The following is a 19,678-nucleotide window of genomic DNA, read 5'->3' on the forward strand; positions in this document are numbered from 1 at the left end:
TTCACTAACACCATCTATCCTTCAGCAGGAATTGGTTAAGTAACCCTTTTTTTGGTTACTAATATGTCCTAAATATGAACACTAAATATCAACATAAGCAGGATGAATACATATCTATATTCACCCCCCTTTTCTGAGAAAGGCCTGATGGGGGTAGCAGGAACCCATTACTGTTATTTTTGCTGATGGCAGACAACAGTGCAACACAGATTGATGTGAATTACCAGAGGGTCCATGTTTCTCAGGAGGCTTCATTTGGTTGCAAAGCTTTTCTCATTAAAATAAACCTTTCAGCTGCAATGAATCCCATAAGCAAGCCTGAAATTATCTAACTTGCAGCAAGAGCTGGGAACTAAAAAAGCAAAACTGAAACCCAATTGCAATGACAGGGTTGTCAAGTGAAGTATGTCATTATTCTAGGCATGCAAGAGCAGTGGCTTCTCCTACAGGCCTGATGTTATAATGTTCTCTTTTGTGCTCCCTCTAAGTGTTAAAACACCAATATCCCTTTTCTGAAGGGCATCCTCAGAATGACGAGTTGAGGGTCTGGTCAGGTCAGGTGATTTTCTGCCTCCCACTTTCTTTTTGTCTTTTTATCCCCTTCTTTCCCCTTGTACTCCCCTATGTGCCAAAATTAAGTATAAATTCATACACACGGTGTGTGCATATACAGTAATAATAAAACTGTTTAAGGACCTACAATATTTGGTTGGATGGAACCTTCAAACTTTTTTAATCTTCTGCTCAACACACTGAGCTTTGCAATTTTCCTAGCAAAGACCAAGATTTGCACAATGTGGGACTTAGAGCACCCAAGCAGACTTACTGAATCCAATGATCTGTGCATGTGTGTGCTCTTCCAATACCTCTGTCCTTGTAAGGTGTAAAGAGCCCTGTCTGCTGCTTTTGCCACAAAGCACCTCTCCAGCTCACTGGTTCCTCTCATCCAGTACCTTTGGATGCCACAGTATTTAAGCACCCGTTTTGATGGAAAGCAGCCCTTATTCATCTTTGCAAGGGTCCTCCTTTTTTGGTGGCATCACGTTCAGATGCTCCAGAGAGGCAAACGCTGCTCTGGCAGCTCCTGGTAGGGAAAGTCAGACAAACAGGAGCAGCAGTGAGACAAGCTGCACAAGAGGAAGTGACTCACGGGAGGTCACAGCAAATCAGTGGCAGAATCAGGAACACAACCCAGAGCAGCTGCGTGTCAGCCTAGTAGCACATTAATCCCAGGCTGCTGTCTCAGTCTGCTCAGGAGGCCTGGGAAGTCCTGGCCGACGCGAGGACTCACGCACATCAACTGCCAGCACCGCGAGGAAGCCGAGCGAAGGGCAGCGCTGCACGAAACCTCCTCCCGTGTGTCACCTCGGGAAAGCTTCGATGACACACGCAGCTCGGAGACAAGATACATTAGTCAGAACCATGATTTTTAACTTGGAAGCGGCTGTTGCACTCCTCGTGCCTCTCTGATTTTTCCAGAATCCAAACTCCCTCGGAAGAGCAACAGTCATTGCCTCCTGCTTGTTCTGAGGAGACAACAGTGAAAAATATATTTTTTCCCCCTTTAAAATACTTAACTATCTCCCAACCTACTACAAGAGCAAGCCAGCAGTGCTATCAACATACAGGATTAAAAAAAGCAGCTATCGGGCTCAGAATCACAACACACACTATCTGAGCACTGGAGTTACCATCAGTCATGAGTTCAGGACTTGGCTCTGTGTGTTTATATGCACACATTAACCTCCCTCTGAGGTCCCTAGCAGCAGCCAGCAATTGCACGCTGCTGGGAAGCAGGCAGATTTTCCTGAGGCTCCTGAAAAGCTGCTGATTGCTAATTTTGGAGGCACTCAGATGTAATCTGTATAGTCTAATGAGACCTCCTAAGTTAATGCCTGAATATCAAGTGCAGGAGGCAGACAGGCAGTCTATGGCACGGGATGGACTGACTCACTCCCACAGGAGCAGCAGTTCTGTGGATCTTGGCTTTTCCATGGCTACACTGAAACCACCAGGCCCCCCTCCAGGGGATAGAGATTTAGTCCGGGTCCAATTCAGCAGATGGGAGACAGCACTAAGACAGAGGAGGAAATGACAGAGGGATCAGGTCACTTTTGAGAACTTTCACCCAGCCGATGTGTTTGTCTAAAGGAATGAGAAAGCAACAGTGCTGAGCACTGACATTCCACCTTGTTACTCCTGTCTGTTGGTGAATGATCTGGATAAAGCTCCTAAAGTTTCTAAGTTCCAGAAAAACAAATAAAACAGGACACGGGCTGAAAAGAGGCACCAAATGAGCAAACCTGGATCCCATCATTCAGTTAAGCAGCAGCCTGGTCCAAGGAAGCGACTCCATTCTGCATTCCTCTTCATCCCAGCTCTGAAGCCAGAGAGAAGATCCACATAAACAGGCTTTGCCTCCGTAATTGCAACTGCCCTGTCCAACTCCTTATTTTTGCATGTCTCAAAATAGCCACCTGCTAAACTCCCATGCTAGAGCAAAATTAACAACAGTGATCAGAAGAGCCCCAATTTAGTGCTAGCACAGCGCCCAAGCAGGGCATTTCCCCAGAAAGGGGCTCTCCAGCAATCGCCCACACAGGCAGCGCTCGGTCACATTTCTTCAACCTTGAAAAGACCCAAACCACAAGAAAACAGCACCATGTTTCTGCAAAGTGCCAGCAGCCCTGCAAGAACTCACAGAGGGGACACGTTAACTGAGAGATGCCACTTAAGAGGCCACTTTAGGACCATCAGCTTTGTGCCTCAAACCACATCTTTGGGTCTCGCTCTACATGGGAACAGGGTTTGGCACACGGAGCTTTTGAAGGGGGACTCCACTGCCCACAGTAATTGCAGTTCATCTCTTGGGCCTGCCTAAAGTAATCAACCAGTGGCATTCCAGGCACTGTATCATATTTTGAGATCAGAAATGACTACGAAAGAGTAGAAAAATTAATAGCTTAGCTCTAAAAATTGTGCTGAAAGATTGCCTCCAACAGTTTTATTATTTACCTCAGTTTTTCAGGCCACTGTTTAAAATAAAAATACTCCATCTGAAAGGAGGTTGCCTTCCACAACGCAATACAAGCTTGCTGCCAAATTTAGGTAGACAAACATGGTATTTGGACAACTTGTAAAACCCCACATTGCAAGAGTAGCCCACATGTGAATTGTGTATTTGCTTTAGATCCAGCCTTTGGAGGACCCAGACTCCTTAACTTTATGCGACAGAAACAGAGCACTGCTGCCTTTGCCTCCTCTAGAAATCAAATGCTCTGGGCATATTTTTGCCTATAAATGCAACCCAGACCAGCTGCATGTCAGCCTAGTAGTACATCCATATCCTACACTGCTGCCTCTGTCCTCTCACTGAAAACTACATAGGTAGATTTTTATTTGCTCTGCTTCCCAATCCCCAGCCTAATTTCAATTAGAAATCTCTCAAGCAGAGGGTGGATCCAGTGCAGGGATATTAAGATATGATTTTCTGCCTGATTTCTTTTCACAGTATCAGGTCTCTGCACAAACTGCCCACGAGGGGAAGCCTTTCCTGTCTTTGAAGGATACAACCCTCTCCTTCCCAATGAATGGGGAGTATTATCACAAGTAGGACACAGTTAGCTCTGTCCTACCTTCTGATGGCCAACAGTGAAGTGTCTTACAGATAGCAGCATGCCAAAAATAAAATTGGCATGTGGGTCATTCTCCCACATCACACAAGACAAACACTAGACATTCAGTGTTCTCCAGAGGATGGCCATTCAGATCTCTGCAAGGGAAGCAAGGGAAAAGATCATCTGTAGAAACATCTTCTGGATCATAATTGGAACAATCTGGACGAGCTGGGAAGCCAACTCAAGGCCCGCAAAGCCTGGGGGAAGCTGCCCGTGAACAACGACAGCTCCTGCCTCCAGGATGTCTGTGGTGACACTGTTCCAGGTAGAGGTCCCCTCCCTGGCTCCCTTGCTGCTCAGGGCAGCAAAAACCTTTTGCCAGCAAAGGAAACGGCTCTGACCCAGAGCACCCAGGGAGCAGGGCTGGTGACTAACCCAGGGCTGCTTACACACCGCACTGCTGACCGTAACAGTTCTAGCCCCTTTTACTGTTATTTCTTTGGCACGTTCTTCAACAACTGCTTATTCTTCAGACTTAACTGATTCCTCACTGGCTAGTCACTGAGCTCAACCAAAAGCACCCTGCCATGATTTGTTAATTCCTTTAAAACAAACCTTAGGAATGCCAAGTTATTGCTTTTCAGCTCGTGTGCCAACTCAGGACTCAGCAGCCCTGGCTTAAAAGCAATGAATCTGTGAGCAGTTTCGGGCCTCAAATGCTGAGACACTCCCAGGGTGCCAAGTCCTCTGCAGACTAAGACACATCCAGCAGTGACACCCATCAGCATGAAACCTACCCGAGCTGCACAAAAACCTGCTTATTAAACAACTGAAGAGGACAAATGCATACAAAGATGCATTGTTTCTCTTTAGGAAGTATGGGACAATATTCTTCCTGAATTTTTAATAATTCTTATAAAAAGGTCGCTCAGTAATAGTGGGAGCAATGCCCTATAGTTCCCCAAGAGGTTCCAGTTTTGAGAGATCTTTCTGGAGCCATGGCTGTCAGGAACAATTTCAAATATAAATCAGTCTTCACTGGGTATCTCCAGCCTGTGATAGAGCACAAATTACTTAGGATCCTCCTGGTGATGTTCAACCATTTCCTCTCAGAACAGCAAAACAACAGGGAGATAAAGGAGAAACCTTCAAACCTTAAATATTTTCAGAATGATAAAAATCAAACCTTTCCTATTTACAGCGCTTTTTTTGCTGTAACTACATACTTCATATGTACGTTGAATATTGTGTACTGATGCTCCCCCTATAGAAGAAAAACAGGATCTATTTGGCTATCTCATTCACCCTAATCAGCAAAGTGAGAAAAGTAAAAGTAATCAAGTAAAAAAATTGTATCACCTGGTCAAGAATTAAACCATGTAACCCTGTATCTTACCTGGTTAGTGACACATCAGTCTTTGCAGTATCTACTACAGAAAGAAAATATAAATCCTCAAACATGCTTTGAGGTACTTCAGCAATATGGCATTTAGATGAGTAAGGCTGGAATGTAATTGTAGAGTAACCTCCTAGGGCTGATTTGCAAAGCCCTTTGTAACCTACACTGTTTTTCCAGACTTCCATATATGGTTGTGTAATTAGATATAATGGATGTAAAAATAATGACTATACTTAGTAGATTACCATTTAGAGGGCTAGATTACTATTTAGAAAGCATACCATTTAATAAAATAGTTTACATAGGAGAAACTTGCACTTGAGATACCCTAACAAAATGATTGTGATATAATAGCAGTCACTTGCAGTGGAATATGTGAAACAAAGAACAAAAATGCCAGGCATGCTATTAAGCAAAACAAAAAAGAAAAAAATACAGGATTCCACCACAGTTCTCATGCTGCCAACACTTCTCTGGCCAGATTAATCGATTTTTAAAGCTCAGTGTACGTTTTCCTTAAAATAGCTACAGAAAGATCCAGAGAGCTTCTGCAACTGGTCCTCAGGAGTTTCACAGGCTGTGTCTTTACTGCCATCTATCCACAGAGCAGCAGATATTTTCTGGTTGCAGAGAGGACAACAGGAAGATGGACAAAGCTACCATGCCCATCACTCAAAAATGCTTATTTTAAACAGGCTTCTGCTAGCTACATCAGAAAGCAATACACAGAATCTCAAAAACATTCACTATATTATATGCTACGAGTCACCTGTCTTTCCTGTAGCTAGATGAAACTGCACCTTGCAGCTATGAGTTCCACAGCTTGCTTGCCTTTTTGTTTTTTCCTCCTCCTTTTCACTTTAGTCAATCATTCTGCTCCTAGTAGATAAAAGGAACATACTTTTGAACTTAACTCTCCTAATGAGCTGCAGAATAAACCTAAGAAATCTTTCCCCTCCAACATCAGTCCACCCCACATTTATCTATTGACACAGAAGTAGGAACTAAAGCATAGATAAGTGATGTTAATGGCCTCCTATAGGAAAGGAAAGCAGAACCTAAACCAGAACTCAGATATAAGGGTTATATATGTCAGGATATAAAATAAATATCCATATTTTTCATGGCTTTCATTATTTTCTTCTACCATGGAGAAATTACTGATTGCAAAAGGGCTATGACTGACAAAAGGCAGTTTTTGCCATTAGCAAATAGTAAGCCTTTCAACAAATTTTCTCTAATTAACTCTTACTAAATAGCAGGTCTTCTACAGTAAGCATATATTTCATAATACTATAAAATAATATGGTCATTTTTAACATAACCTTTCTAATTGCTGGGGCTTTATATAGTTACGCAATCAGAAGACTTCATTCACTTCATATTTCATCTCCCACAACCAGTTGTTTTTAATCATATACCATCCAGTCTAACCTCGAACAGCAACTTCAGAAATTCAGCTACAGTCTAAAAGATTTATGTGCTCAAAGGCACAGATAGGAACAGCAGCACATGACTGCACACAAGACACTGCTCAAAATGGCTTAAAATACCTTTTTGAGGGAGAAATGCACATCCACATCAGGTTTGCCCTCAGAAAACTGCTTACTAAAGACGTAAAGTGATCTCCTAATCTCACCACATTCAGAAAAAAAAAGTTAAAAGAAGTATGCTTAAATATTTTTTAATTAAAATTATATGTCAAAACTCATTACAAGCATTTTTATCGCTTTGAGCTCTTCAAAAATATCTTGGGTGTTTGCCATCCTTCAGGAGGGTTTTTCAAACCAGCTCTTCTCCAGATGCGCTGCAAATCTTTCTCAAACTTTAACTGAAACAGAAAGAAGAAAAAAATTGCTTAGAAGTGATAGCAAATCATTCAGTCACTGCCAAAGCAGTCCAAATTACCTGTATAATCCAAGTATAATCTGCATTTAAAAAAAAAAAAAAAATCTAGGCATCCTATTCTATTTGTCAAAATACAGTCAGCCTTACTGCAGAAAACACATCTGAAACATGAGGAACTTGAGCCCTGGTTTGCCTACTCCCTCGGCTAAGAAATGTGAATGGATTCTAGACAAAAGAATAGGATTCTCTCTCCAGTGGCTCTGTGGAACCACTTGAGGATGTTGACATAACAGGAAGGAAATTAAGCCTAAATCAACCTCCCAGGTATTTTGGAAGTTGTAAATCATTACTTTATCACACATGTGAAAAATTATTTCGTTAGACATTTACAAGTTACTTTTATGTAAGAAAAGTCACACACAGCTACTATGCATCTGTTTAGAAGTACAGAAATATTCTAAATTTTAATTTCTGAAGATACCCAGATGAAAAATTAGAAAAACAGCAAAACACTGGAGAGCTCAGAGCTCTCAGAGCTGCTGCTGTTTTCCCTTAAAATCAATTCTACCTGAAATTTTCCTCCCCTACCTAAAGGGAACAGAGGCCAGTTTGTTTTTCTCTCTACCCTGAGCTTACCTGACGTTTCTTCTTGCGGCCTTCCTTTATCCTCCTCCGCACAAACTTTCGCCGCTTGAGCAGCTTTTTGTACTTGTGCCGGTTCATTTTCCTCCTGCGGATCTTCAAAACGTTCTTACATTCCAGTTTGTTGCCGAGTGTTCCTTCTCCTTCTTCCACATCAGCTCCCACATCAGCTGCTGGGCAGTCATATTGCTGGACAGGCTCATAATCTACTTTTTCCTGAGTATTGACTATTTCTGCTTTAGGAAGAGAGTATCTAACTGTGAGCCAGCTTTCCAAGGGGCTGATGGAGAGTTTCCTGGGAACCAGCATCTCTTCCAGGTCAGGGTCCTGCGTGTGCCACTGCTGAGACTGAGCTCCATTCTTATTAGAGGGCTGAGTGCTGTACTTGGCAGATGCAGAATGAGAATAAAGAACGGATGAGACTGACCTTGGCCAAAGGTGTCCTTGGAGAAGAAAAGAGTTTCATTTAAGAGACAGAATTCTTGGACATTATCTCAACATAAGCACTGCTCCATTCCAGAACCACCCATTACAGCCAATACAGTCAAACACAGGAAGCTGTTTACAAGCAATTATTTTCTCACCATAAAAACAAGAAAGAAGTTGCACAATATCCTCTTACCTGCAACTCGTGAAGCCTTCACTAACTGGGAAGCCAGACGTGATACTAACATTTTTTTTTCACCTGGTCCACTCCTCCAGCTTCAGTAGTGACTGTTAAAATAAACACATTTATTCCATAAGGCAAACATGCTGTCCTGACACCCCAAAATGCCTCCTCCAGATTTAAAACTCAAGGCACATAGGCTCAGATCCTCTAAACTCCTTTTCTGACCAAAACAGGGTGCTATTCTGCTGAGAGGCCTGGTCCACAAGCCCGTACCGCCACAGTGCGGCGTTCCACGGCAGATTAATGCGCTTTTTGAGGAAAAAAACAAAGCAAGTCCAGGCCCAAGCGGCGGTTCCCCCCCGCCCCAGCAATGGGCGCTTCCCCAGGGAGCGCAGCGCGGCCGGAGCGGGCCGTGACCGCACGCAGCGATGCCGGCGGCCGCCGCAGCCCCCGCGCGGTGCCCGGCTCTGCGCGGAGCTCCCGGGGCGGCCGAGGCCCGAGCGCGGCTCCTACCCGGCCCGCGGGCTCCGCCATCACTCACCATCCCCGCCCGCCGCCGCCGCCTGCGCGCCGGAACTTCCGCCCGCCGCCCCCGCAGCGCCCCCCGGCGGCGCCCGCCGGGGCCGCAGCCACGAGGCCGCTGAGGGGAAACGCTTCGAAAAATGGCGATTTACGGCAAAGGGACCGAGGGGCACACGGTCCAGGGGGGAAGCCCCCCTCCTTACACCCTTAACTTTTATTTTTAATGTTGCCTTGCACCTGGGTAAGAGGCAGGCAGGTTAGTTAAGTGCCAAAATGCAGCAATTAAACAGGGAGACACCCAGTCCCTTTGGGACCCCAATTACCAAACAGCTACTTCAGCAGGTCAAATGCCTCAGTAGTACGACATAGGAAAAAAAAAAAAAAAAAAAAATCAAAAAGCCTTAAAAGGGAAACACTGGAGAAAACAGTCACTTCAGATGGTATTAAAAGCACTTTGGGTGGATCTAAATTACCTTGTACTGCATTTTGTCTTTGGCTACTTTAGTACTGCTTCAGTTCTTCAGGGGTTGCTGAGGAGGCCAGGCCAGTTAAAAACCACTCACCCCAACTCCATGCAAGTATCCTTTTTCCCCTACTTTGACTTTCCATCTATCTGCTGCCTCTCCCAGCTGGGAAAGGCAGCTAAGCAGAAATAAGAAAGTTAGAGTTGAAAAGTATTTAAGGTGAAGCCCCACAGATGGGTGTTACCCCTCACTATCGTCCTGAGGCATCCAAAGCGCAACCACCACCAGCCACTAAGGAATCTTACTCTGCTGACAAGGGACACCAACCCAGCAGATGGCGTTTTTAGTCAAGTCCTGGAAGCTATGGCAGCAAACTTAAATAAAAGCACCGATTTCACACACTGCATCCGTACTCTCCTCCAGCAAGACATACACCCCACTCAGGATGTCACACATGAAGCTGAAATAAGTGAACTACAATCTGCTGTCTCTTCACTCAAACCAGATTTCTTCTTTCCTTAGGAGGCACCATGGTGCATACAGCTCATGAGAAACTACTATCAAGTAATTTAATATAAAAATCAAATACTTTAATGAAATTAGGGAGCATGAGAGCAACAGCTCAGATTATACCATTAGAACTGATACTACTGGGCTGGGATTTTTTTTTTTGTTCATTTTGTTTTTAAACATGTTCTATTCCTCAACAAGCAAGAAGACTGACAAACTACTACTCCAGAGTGTCAAAGATCCTGAGTAAAGAATTTCAAACCACATAGAATGTATATATAGGAAATGTCTATTATGAGCTGGTGACCGGCACACAGCATTGCACGGATAAAAAATATACTACTTTCAATACACAGAGCTAAATACTTTCACATTTATCAGAACTTTCTACACAAGTCTTTTTGATAGAATTCAAGTTTTGAATTTTCTGTATATATCTTTCACTTGTATTAAACAAATGCATATTTACATTGTGAATAAAGTGTAAAGGCTAGTAAGGCCAAATTCCCATACTATACTGTAACACTGCAAAATATATATACACATATATAACCTAATATAGGCATAATTCTAAAAAAAGTCACCTTACATTTGTACAACATAGTCGAATCAGTATGAAAAGACAGCTTTGTTAGCACCAAGCCACTCCAATGGTTTTTAGAACCATCTGAGCCTTCTAGTTCCGCAGGGGAGGACTGTTCATCACAGTCCATCATCTACTGAGCCGTGGAGCTCCCTGCTTGCAGGGCTGCAAATCCCAAGTAACACTTCCTCGTGCTACAATTTAAATTACTAAAAAGCAGGCAATGGGAGCACACCCAGAGGCAAACTCCGCAGTATTACTGGATGACGCTCCAGCAGACAGCAACTAGGACATTATCAGATTAAGTCTTCCACATCATCCTATCCAGTTCACATATTTCCTTTGGATTAAAGTACAGAATTAGCAGCCAAATGGACATCACAAGCTAAAGTGGTTTATAAACCAGATTAACGCTACGCTGTAAAGATCAGATGTAGGGAAGAGCTCCCCCGAATTCCAAAGGAAAGAGCTCTTTGTCCTACTCATCGCCTGTGCCTGCTGTGGCCAGGGTGGTCTCGGTCATAGCGATGACTCGTTCGCTCATAGGAGCGCGAACGCTCGTGCCTGTGATTTCTGTAGTAGTGACTTTTCTTCTTGTACTTTCCTGAATGGTCCGAGCGCTCCCGGGACCGGCTCCTGGAACGCGACGAACTTCTACTGCGGGATTTCCTTGGTTTGTGTGCTGAGTATTTGTAGTCTTTTGATTTCTTGTAACTTCTCATCTTGGAACCTTTGTAAGCAGAAGTGTGGTTGAACTGCCTTGGAGGAGAGTCACTGCGACTCCTAGAGCGGCTGTGGGATTTGGAACCACTTGAAGTGGAGTAACTTTCACTTTTCCTATAGCAAAAAAGTACAGGAGAAAGCCCCCATGACTTTCTTAATATGAAATTCTGATGAAGCAGACTGCTCTTCATCACTATTAACTTAATCTCCCAACTTTTCTGTCACTAGCACTCGCAGCATCTTCACCCAGCTCTCACATTTTGTGGCCGCAGCCACAGAAGCCCAACTTTAAGTATGAAATAGAAACACAAAAATACAAATACCAAATCCTGCTTAAGACAGTACACCAGCAAAAAACAAGCTGCAGTTCAAAAATGCCCCACTATTACACTTTTTTTTTCCAGTGCATTTTGCACAGATAAGGCATGATCAAACTCTCTGAAACTCCCTTGACATGTTAGCCGTAACAGTGGAACTTTTATTCTTGAACAGCCTTCTTTAGTACGGAAATCTGGGATGTTCTCACAGAATGCCCTTCTTTTGACAACAGCACGTACCTGTGCTTAGGGGATGCAGACCTGGACTGCGATCTTGAATAACTCTGATCTCTACTTCCACTTCGACTTCTACTTTCTCTTCCTTTCTGAACACTGCAAGGCATAATAAGCCAATAACGTATTTTGCTTAAAATAGCAAGGGGGGGTGGGGGGAAGGCAGGCTTCATTATGTAAGACTTACCCATTTACTGGGCTATTTGATCCCACTCTTTTTGCTCCCTCAGTTTTTCTTTTAGCGTTCTTCATTGCCTGTACAGGTAGTGGTGAAGGTTTGTTTCCCTTAATTTCTTTGGGAGATTCTAAAAATACATAAATAAAAGTTTGTTACCTTGATTGCAGGGATGAATAATGGATGAATCATAGTAAAGACTAGAAGGGGCCTGCAAGACAAGGAGGATTCAGTCATCTAGAACTTACCATTTTTTGGTACAGGCGAAAATCCTGATGTATTATCCAAACTTGGGGTTCCCTCAGGTAGCAGACCTTTAGCTTGTGCTTTTGCCTCTTCAATTGCTAGTTTCTTTTTTTCTATTTTACTTTCCAGATCAGTTAAATCAACCTTCAAAGAAATGAACACTGATCAAAATGAAGTTTTGCGAACTGGACTTTCTACAGCCTCATGACAGGGGAAATAACCTAGAGACCCAGACTCTGACCAATATGCTGCTCCACTACTCCACCAGGCTTGCAGCTGGCTTCAAATGGAGTATGGATTTCTGACTCCCTTTCAAAGTCATAGTCAACAAAGACCTATGATGAGAAAACAAACCTTTTTCCGAGTATAAAGTTGCAAAATTTTTAAACAGATTTCTTGAATCTCTTCTTCTGTTGCTCCAAAGAGTAGAAACCAGTGTGGGCGATTAGGAAGGGGAATCTGAAAGGGAGGGGATAAGACACTCAGTTTGCTGCTTTTAAGACATAATAGACCTGAATTGAATGGAACTCCACACTCACCTCCAGTGTCCTGGCAGCAAGGTAAATACAGGCACACGCAATGCTTTCTGGCTGGAATCTTACAAAGACATCTGTTCTCAGGCTGTCATTCATGTAATTCCTGAAAAACAAGATATCAGCAGACCTACAGGATGCTGTGATTTCTCTCCTATTGTTTTTACTTCTACAAGGACTATTTCTCTCTGCATTCAGTTACTAAGCTTCAACATGATACTCCTGTAAATCTAAACAAAAGTTGAGTAAAAATTTACTAAATAAATCCCTCAAGTGGAGGGATGAGAAATGGAAGTAAGTTTGACTGGCTGGCTGTTAAAAATTCACTTGTGAGAAGAGAACCAATTTTAACTTCACTTTTCCCCCTGAATATCTACTGGCCTGCTCTCATGCAATAAGAGATTTTTTTTTCCCCCTCAACGCAACATACAGTATATCTGAAGTACTCAATTATAGAATTTTAGCTTCACGTATTTCTTTGCAATGTGACAGGACTTGGGCAGTTTGCTGAAAGCTGGAGGTCCTGTGGTAGTTCTCCCAAGAAAATGCAGTCCACTTCAACATGTTCCACAGGGAAGTTTTTCCAAGGTGGTCATTTTCCTTCAAAAAGGCCATTTTCCATCCAGAATCAAACTCATTATGATGCAAAAGACAGTCACAGAACAGACTGGGTTGTTCGGGAATATCAACTCAGAAGAATATTTCGTATTCAGGCAGTTCTCCTCTTTGGCATATGAAATATGGTATCCAAATTGTCCCATTTCAATAAAGTTGCTTAAAATGAATAGTCACAGAATGAGAAAACTGTAAAATATTGCATATATTCCAGTCAGTACACATTAAAATTATTCTTACGAAGTCTTAAGCATAGTGAGTATATTCCTCTGTATCTGTCAGCTGACGTGCTTAGAGATCTACGTTTCTGAATACATATTTCAAAACACCATATAGAAAAAGCAGTAAAACCAGATCACCCCCACCCCACCTACAGACCTCTCTATAACAAGCTTTCTGGAAGTAGTAGGTAACTGACCGTGTGGGTGCCCAGTACACAAGGATTCACTAAGCCCCAAGACATCCAAAACAGAGACCACAGTCCACTTAAATCCAGTTTACATAGGAAAGACAAAAGGAACTTGAAATCCATGGATATCAAACTCCCATCTGCCACAGTTTTCTATTGTTTTCCTGTTTATACAAAAAGCAATTGCTACTCCAGAAAAGTTGTGCCAAACAGCACAAACAGAACACAAAGCTTTGCCAAATAATTTATGAGGAGAGACAAGAAAAAAAAAAAAAAAAAAAGGCACTCCAAATATCTGAAAGTCATACAGACCTTTTCTAACTTAAGCTGATACTAACACTGCCTATTTCCAGGTCTGCCCTCTGTATAACTTCCCTGTGGTCTCAGAATCCAGATGTATGAGGAAATGAATACTTGTCACAATATTTAAAGAAAGTAATGCAATAAAAACAAATATTTCAACAATTTTTTAAAGGCTATACTGGATACCCACCAGTTCTCATATACTAGAAGCAACAAGCATTAGAACACAAATACTTAAACAGTTCAACCATTTCTCATTTGGGTTATTTTCTCCCTCCTCCTCATCCATCTTTCCTTTCACAAGAAGTAGAAAATTAGCAACTAATAGTCCATAACTCGTATCTGAATATGCCATACAACGGTACTGGGGAAGCTAGTAGTAGAAAATTTCCATAAGCCCCCAGTCAAAGATGCATTTGATTCTAAGCTTCACATCCATTCAGTTACTTAAAAATTTACAAACAAGCTAGATTTCAATTTTTGTTAATTCAGCCCCTCATGTCCCACGTTCATTTCTTTTATCATCTATGATAACACCATTTTAACAGTAATAGGAATTCAACATTCAAAGTCTGTCAGAATTTCAACAACCAAGTTATGAAGTACACAATTGTCAAAAGGCATAACAAAAAAAATAACAGACAGTAAGAAGTCAAAAAGTATAAAAAGCACAAGCAGCAGTTGGCCAGTTACTATACTATCATGTATATACCACCTGTCTAGAGTCAGCCTTCTCTTTGTAGAGCCTGCTTTGGTTTGACTGAAGACGGCAGCTATCCCTGCACCATAGCGCTTGGGCAGCAGAGGAGAAGTCTTAGTCACTTACCCTCAGAGGCTACCCTTTGATCAAAAGAGTACAGAAAAGAAAAGTCAAAACTGGTTCTCTACACACAGATCACAGTACCAGACAGTTCAGTCAGCAGAAATATGATATTTGGATTCATTTTTTTAAAAGAACTTTTATTTTGCTTAGAAACATTATCAATCTGTTAAACTCAAGATCTGGAATTTTATCTTAGCTGCCCACCTCCCAAAAAGCTTTACAGTAACGAGAATAACAAGGTGGAGGATGCCTCTCAGCAAACATTCAACTTGATATATCCAGTCTTAGAAGCTGACATCTTGCATTATCCATATGGCTAAAAAGAATTTTCCTGTGCTGCGAGTTCTTGATACAATTGTTATAACAAACAGCCTGAAGCACCGGGAAAGTGCTTTTTCCCCAAATACTGGTAACAGACTTTATCTGCACTTAAGAGTTTATGCAGAGAACAAACACTGCACACTTCACAATCCGCCCCCAGTCCCTCAAAAAAAAAAAAAAGAAAGGAAAAAAAAAAAAAAAAAAGAGTAATCCTCCAAACCCACTCGATATTTTCCCTTCAGCTGGAAGGTGGAAGCAGAGGAGAGCTAAGTGAGAATCCAGGGTGGAGAGCAACCTTACCATAACGAGCGCCTCAAACTTAAGAGGCTGATCAACATTTGGGTAGTAGTTTGGGGCACTCCAAGCAACAGAGTGTAGCTGTCTGGTTTGGCCCATATCATTTCTGAGCAATGCTGCCCAGAGAGCCTTACGTGACATATTTCTGCTACTGCCCCTGCTGGTCTCTTAAAACAGACACAAACACATACAAAATCATCAACTTACCATGAGGTCTGGACCAGGTGTTGGTTACGTTCACATTCTAATACCTGAAGATACATAACGATTATCTGGAAGATATGGGTTATTGAGTTATTACCAAGAATCTTGAGAGCCACCTATTTATTTCAGAGGGACATCCACGAGGCATCTGCTACTCTTTCAGGTTTTAAGACTCCAATAAGGTGCTTGCAACACGCCCAGCATTTGCCCACACAGCTTCTGCCTTCCAGTGCAAAAGCCTGCATGAGTTACACATGGCCAAACGTGGCCTTCCTAGCTCGCCGACTTCCGAGCTCGGTCATCTAGAAGCCTGTTTTTCCAACTGCTTTCAAGCTAGGTATGTTCTCCTATACAATTCACCATTCCTTTTTAGCAGCAGCTTGGAAGAAAACACAGCTGACTGTGGTACATGACAACGGAAGAGCAACAGCATTTGCAGAGAACAAACCTAGCACGCAGTATATGTTATTTTTTATTCAGTCCTGAGTATTTCAGCTTGAAAACAGAAACAAAACCACAACATCCCCCCACCAAACCCAGCAGAACACATATAAATTGCTTTATTTGAAGTTAACAAACAAGTACAGCTCTCTTCTGAGGCACTGAGCAAATATTAAAAATCAAGTAGTCTCTCAAGACCTTAAGACAATCGTATCTGTTAGAAAAATTAAGAGTAATATCTCAAGTTCTGAAGATACAGAAAATGATCAGCTAGATCCTATCAGCTATTTAAGGTCTAATGCTAATACTGATGATGCTAGAAATTATCATCTTAAATGTGCACAATACCTACACCTCTGAAGTGTCACTGTTGCCTGGCATCCTAAAATTGATAACAACTGTCTCCTTTTGGGTAAGCCACTTCACATCTGAATTAACTTCTAGAACAAACACTGCTACAGCACACGGGCTTAATATCCTCAGCATACTTCTAAAATATTCATGACAGAGGCTATTTATCTAATAAAAATATTACAGCCTTGGGGCTCTAAAACCCTTTCTGCCCAAGGGTCCACATTTGGCATAACACTGTGGCCTAAGTTCTAAACAAGGTTACCTGCCTAAATAAGTTTTATTCTAAAGCAAACCATTCGAGTAAATTTGACTTCAAGGAACATTTAACATCTGCAACCAGTTGTCATTCAGCAGCAATGCAAGACCAACTAGCAAGAATATCTCAAATGAGAAAGAGGATCAACACTGTAAGAAGCCAGCTTTACTAATTTTGTGTTACCAGGTGCAAATCACATAACTGCTGTGCATTTAAGCAGTCTACTCAAACCACTGCAGAACATACTGAACATATACTGACTGGTGTTTAAGTTCTCATATAGTACAAACCTTATGCGGATGCTTTACGTGAACACAAAATCCCAACTCCTTTAGGACTCTTCTTTCTGCCTTAATAATTTGGTTCTTCAAGTTAACATACTCTTGATCCAATATCAGAGGCACAGGTTTTCTGTAAGACAATTTCAAATGCCATCAAACAAGATATTCTTAACACTATGGGGGACTCATATGCAGCTTTAGTCGCATCCACGTAAAAATGAAGATTTTACCATTAGTTATAAATCACAGGAAATATTTACTTGAAAAAGACTGGACAACATGTTTTTCTCCTTAATAAGATTTTTTCCAAGTCATCCCCTGATTTATAAGGGAGGGAACATTAGTAATTTTATCCCATGGAGTTTTATTATTAAATTTATTATTATTTATTTATTTATATTGGAGTATTTATTAAAAAAAAAATCAAAGTAATACTTCAAAGTCTAAGCTTACTTTTTTTCCCTTATGTGTCGAAGGCGATGGAACACATTAATAACGTCCCTTATGCGCCTCGGTGCTTCTTCGATTTTGGATGCCAGATGAACACAGGCCATTGACACATGCTGAAATATAAGTATTGCAACATACTGATGTTTTGCTCAAATCTGGAGCTGATTGCCTCCAACAGCTTAAGGAGGGATAACAAGAGAAAACTGTGGTAAAAACAGGAAATACTCAAAGGTTGGCAAAATCAGTATTTGCTTCTATGTAGCTCTGTAAGACTATATTGATCAATAACTCAAATTTACAGTTTGGTTCCCGAATGCTGGGATCATACCTAGTTCAAAGCTTTAATCACATAGGTAGCATTTAAAATATTTTGAATATTTAGTGTATCTTTAAAATTTCTTACCTCCATGGAATGCTTCACGAAAGACTTGGTATAAAAAAAGCGTTGAAACAGCACCTGTCCAGTAGCCATAGCCACCTGAAAACAAAGAAACCACCACAGGTATTAAAAACAGCAAAACAAATACTAGCTTGTTTGTCCCAGTTCCAAAGAGAAGTTATCTAGAACAACTTCCAAAGATTTACGCCCCAGAAAAAAATAGTTGAAAAGACGCTGCAATACCCAGGCAAAAGCAATCACAATCCCGGATAATATTTCTAACAGCTCATGCTATTGCATGCTTTCAATCCAAATAACTCACACCATTTCTATCGGTTGAACGGCTGGTCTCAAGTTTATTTGCAATGACGCTCTAGCAAAATACTTTATGTGGACTAGAATAATAATTAGCAAAACTGAAAGCATCTAAAAATACTCCCCATATGGGGGCACAGAAAACTGTACCATACTTAACTACTCTTAAGCTTAGCAGTAAGTTCAGTGTCATCTAAAGAAAACTGGTACCACTATTTCAATAACTAAAGTCATTTGAAATGCTACCACCAACAAGCCAAGACATGTTTTACAGGATCAAGGTGCATATTTTTAATCCATTAAAAAGAAAATAGTTTTTAAGAAACACACTAAAAGAAAACAGCGATACTGAAAGTTCGGACAAAGTGCTCCACACCCTCCTAAAAAAAGGAAAAAAAAAAAAAAAACCTTTTATTTATTATTTTTTTTTTATAAAGGTGAACTATGCTCTTCTTTTCCTCACAATGCGATTTGAGCATCAGGCCTCAGTAGCCAAGAGGCACGGGAAATTTTACACTCCAGACACCAGCGAAAACCGACCGAAATCGAAACTCGGGGGGAAATAAACCCTTCCGGAGGCCGCTACGCTCACGGGGCTCCCCCGGAGCCTCCCTGCGCGGCCGCGGCGTTAACAAAGCGGCGGGGGCGGCGCAGGAAGGCGCTGACATCACCCGCTTCCTGCCCGGCCGGGCGGCGGCGGCGGGGGGCACCGGGCCGCGAGGGCGGCCCCCGCGGCGCCCCCCGCCCGGCCGCAGCGGCCCCGCGCCCCGGGGAGGCCGCGGGAAGGCCCCGCCACGGCGGCTCCCCCCGCCGCCTCGGCGAACAAAGCCGCTCCCCTCCCCCCGCGGGAGGCCCCGGCGCCGCCTCCATTTTCCCCGCACCGGGAAGGCCCCGCGAGGCCCCTCGTCCCCCCTCGGCCTCCGGACCCACCTGCGGCAGCCGCAGCAGGATGCCGGCCGCCTGGATGAGCTCGCAGCCCGTGACGCGCAGCTCGGTCTCGGTGTCGGGGTCGAGGCCGCTGCTCATGGAGGGCGTGAAGCGCAGCGTGTGCTCGGGCAGCAGGCAGTTCTCCAGCGTGATCAGCACGCCCGAGTAGAGCCGGTCGCCGATGAGCACCGCGCCGGGGCCCGGCGCCGACGCAGCGCTCCCCGCCGCTGGGGCGGCTCCCGCGGCCCCGCCAGCCTGAGGCCCCGCCGCGCCGCCCGCCATGGCCGCCACGGCCGCCGCGCTGCCCGCGCCCGCCGCCATTTTGTGCTGGAGGAGCCGCGAGCGCCGCCGCCGCCTCGCCCGGCTCCGCGGCCCCGCCCCCGCCTCAGCGCCCGGCCCGCCCCTCCCCGCCTCCTATTGGCGGACGCGCGCGCGCCCGTTGCTGCGGCCGGCGTGACGCACGCGCTGGGGATTTGAACGGAGCGGAACTTCCGGTGCGGCCCAACGGCGCCGCCACTGCCCGTTTAACGGCCGCGTCGCAGCCGCCCGTCCTCGACCCCGAGCCCTTCCCCAGAGCCCCCCAAGGGTCCTGGCGCTGCAGGCAGCACTGACACCCCCCGGGGTGCGGGGCTGCTTGCCCGCACCACAGCGCCAAGCCACAACAGGGGGCTGCACACACCAACATTCACCCCTCAGATTTATTTAAAACACTTTTGGAAAAAAAAAAAAAAAGAAGAAGCCTTTATTAACTCCTTAACGGAAGAAATACACATGATGTATATCTTTTTAACATGTAACTTCTACAGGCTTGGCTTGCCACCAACATTGGCAATTTTAATCCCTTGTGTTTCAGTCAGAGCAACATGGAGAAAAAAAAAAA

The 19,678-nt window shown here is 43.4% G+C and overlaps 2 protein-coding genes across 4 annotated transcripts; both read right to left on the minus strand.

The window, feature by feature from the left end:
• Positions 1 to 6,684: 6,684 nt before the first annotated feature.
• Positions 6,685 to 8,676, minus strand: AURKAIP1 (aurora kinase A interacting protein 1). The gene is made up of 4 exons (XM_088536141.1): positions 8,658 to 8,676; positions 8,129 to 8,220; positions 7,501 to 7,949; positions 6,685 to 6,847 (listed from the first exon to the last, which is right to left on the minus strand). Exons 2-4 carry the CDS (start codon positions 8,178 to 8,180, stop codon positions 6,740 to 6,742), a joined length of 609 nt encoding a protein of 202 aa, XP_088392267.1. The 5' UTR covers positions 8,181 to 8,220; positions 8,658 to 8,676; the 3' UTR covers positions 6,685 to 6,739.
• Positions 8,677 to 9,670: 994 nt separating this feature from the next.
• Positions 9,671 to 19,119, minus strand: CCNL2 (cyclin L2). Of its 3 annotated transcripts, XM_088536191.1 has the most exons (11): positions 18,802 to 19,119; positions 17,581 to 17,655; positions 17,181 to 17,290; positions 16,737 to 16,857; positions 15,399 to 15,463; positions 12,430 to 12,529; positions 12,245 to 12,349; positions 11,893 to 12,034; positions 11,657 to 11,774; positions 11,476 to 11,568; positions 9,671 to 11,032 (listed from the first exon to the last, which is right to left on the minus strand). In XM_088536191.1, exons 1-11 carry the CDS (start codon positions 19,117 to 19,119, stop codon positions 10,678 to 10,680), a joined length of 1,602 nt encoding a protein of 533 aa, XP_088392317.1. In that variant the 3' UTR covers positions 9,671 to 10,677. The 3 variants fall into 3 exon arrangements, with proteins under 3 accessions (XP_088392317.1, XP_010219820.1, XP_088392318.1); XM_010221518.2 differs by lacking the exon at positions 18,802 to 19,119 and having other exon boundaries at positions 17,181 to 17,355; XM_088536192.1 differs by lacking the exons at positions 15,399 to 15,463; positions 16,737 to 16,857; positions 17,181 to 17,290; positions 17,581 to 17,655; positions 18,802 to 19,119 and adding an exon at positions 14,466 to 14,482 and having other exon boundaries at positions 12,430 to 13,227.
• Between the last annotated feature and the right edge of the window lie 559 nt (positions 19,120 to 19,678).

Source organism: Tinamus guttatus, unplaced genomic scaffold (genome assembly GCF_059628265.1).
Source record: "Tinamus guttatus ecotype Peru unplaced genomic scaffold, ASM5962826v1 Tinamus_guttatus_pri_ptg000652l, whole genome shotgun sequence".
Taxonomy (NCBI): domain Eukaryota; kingdom Metazoa; phylum Chordata; class Aves; order Tinamiformes; family Tinamidae; genus Tinamus; species Tinamus guttatus.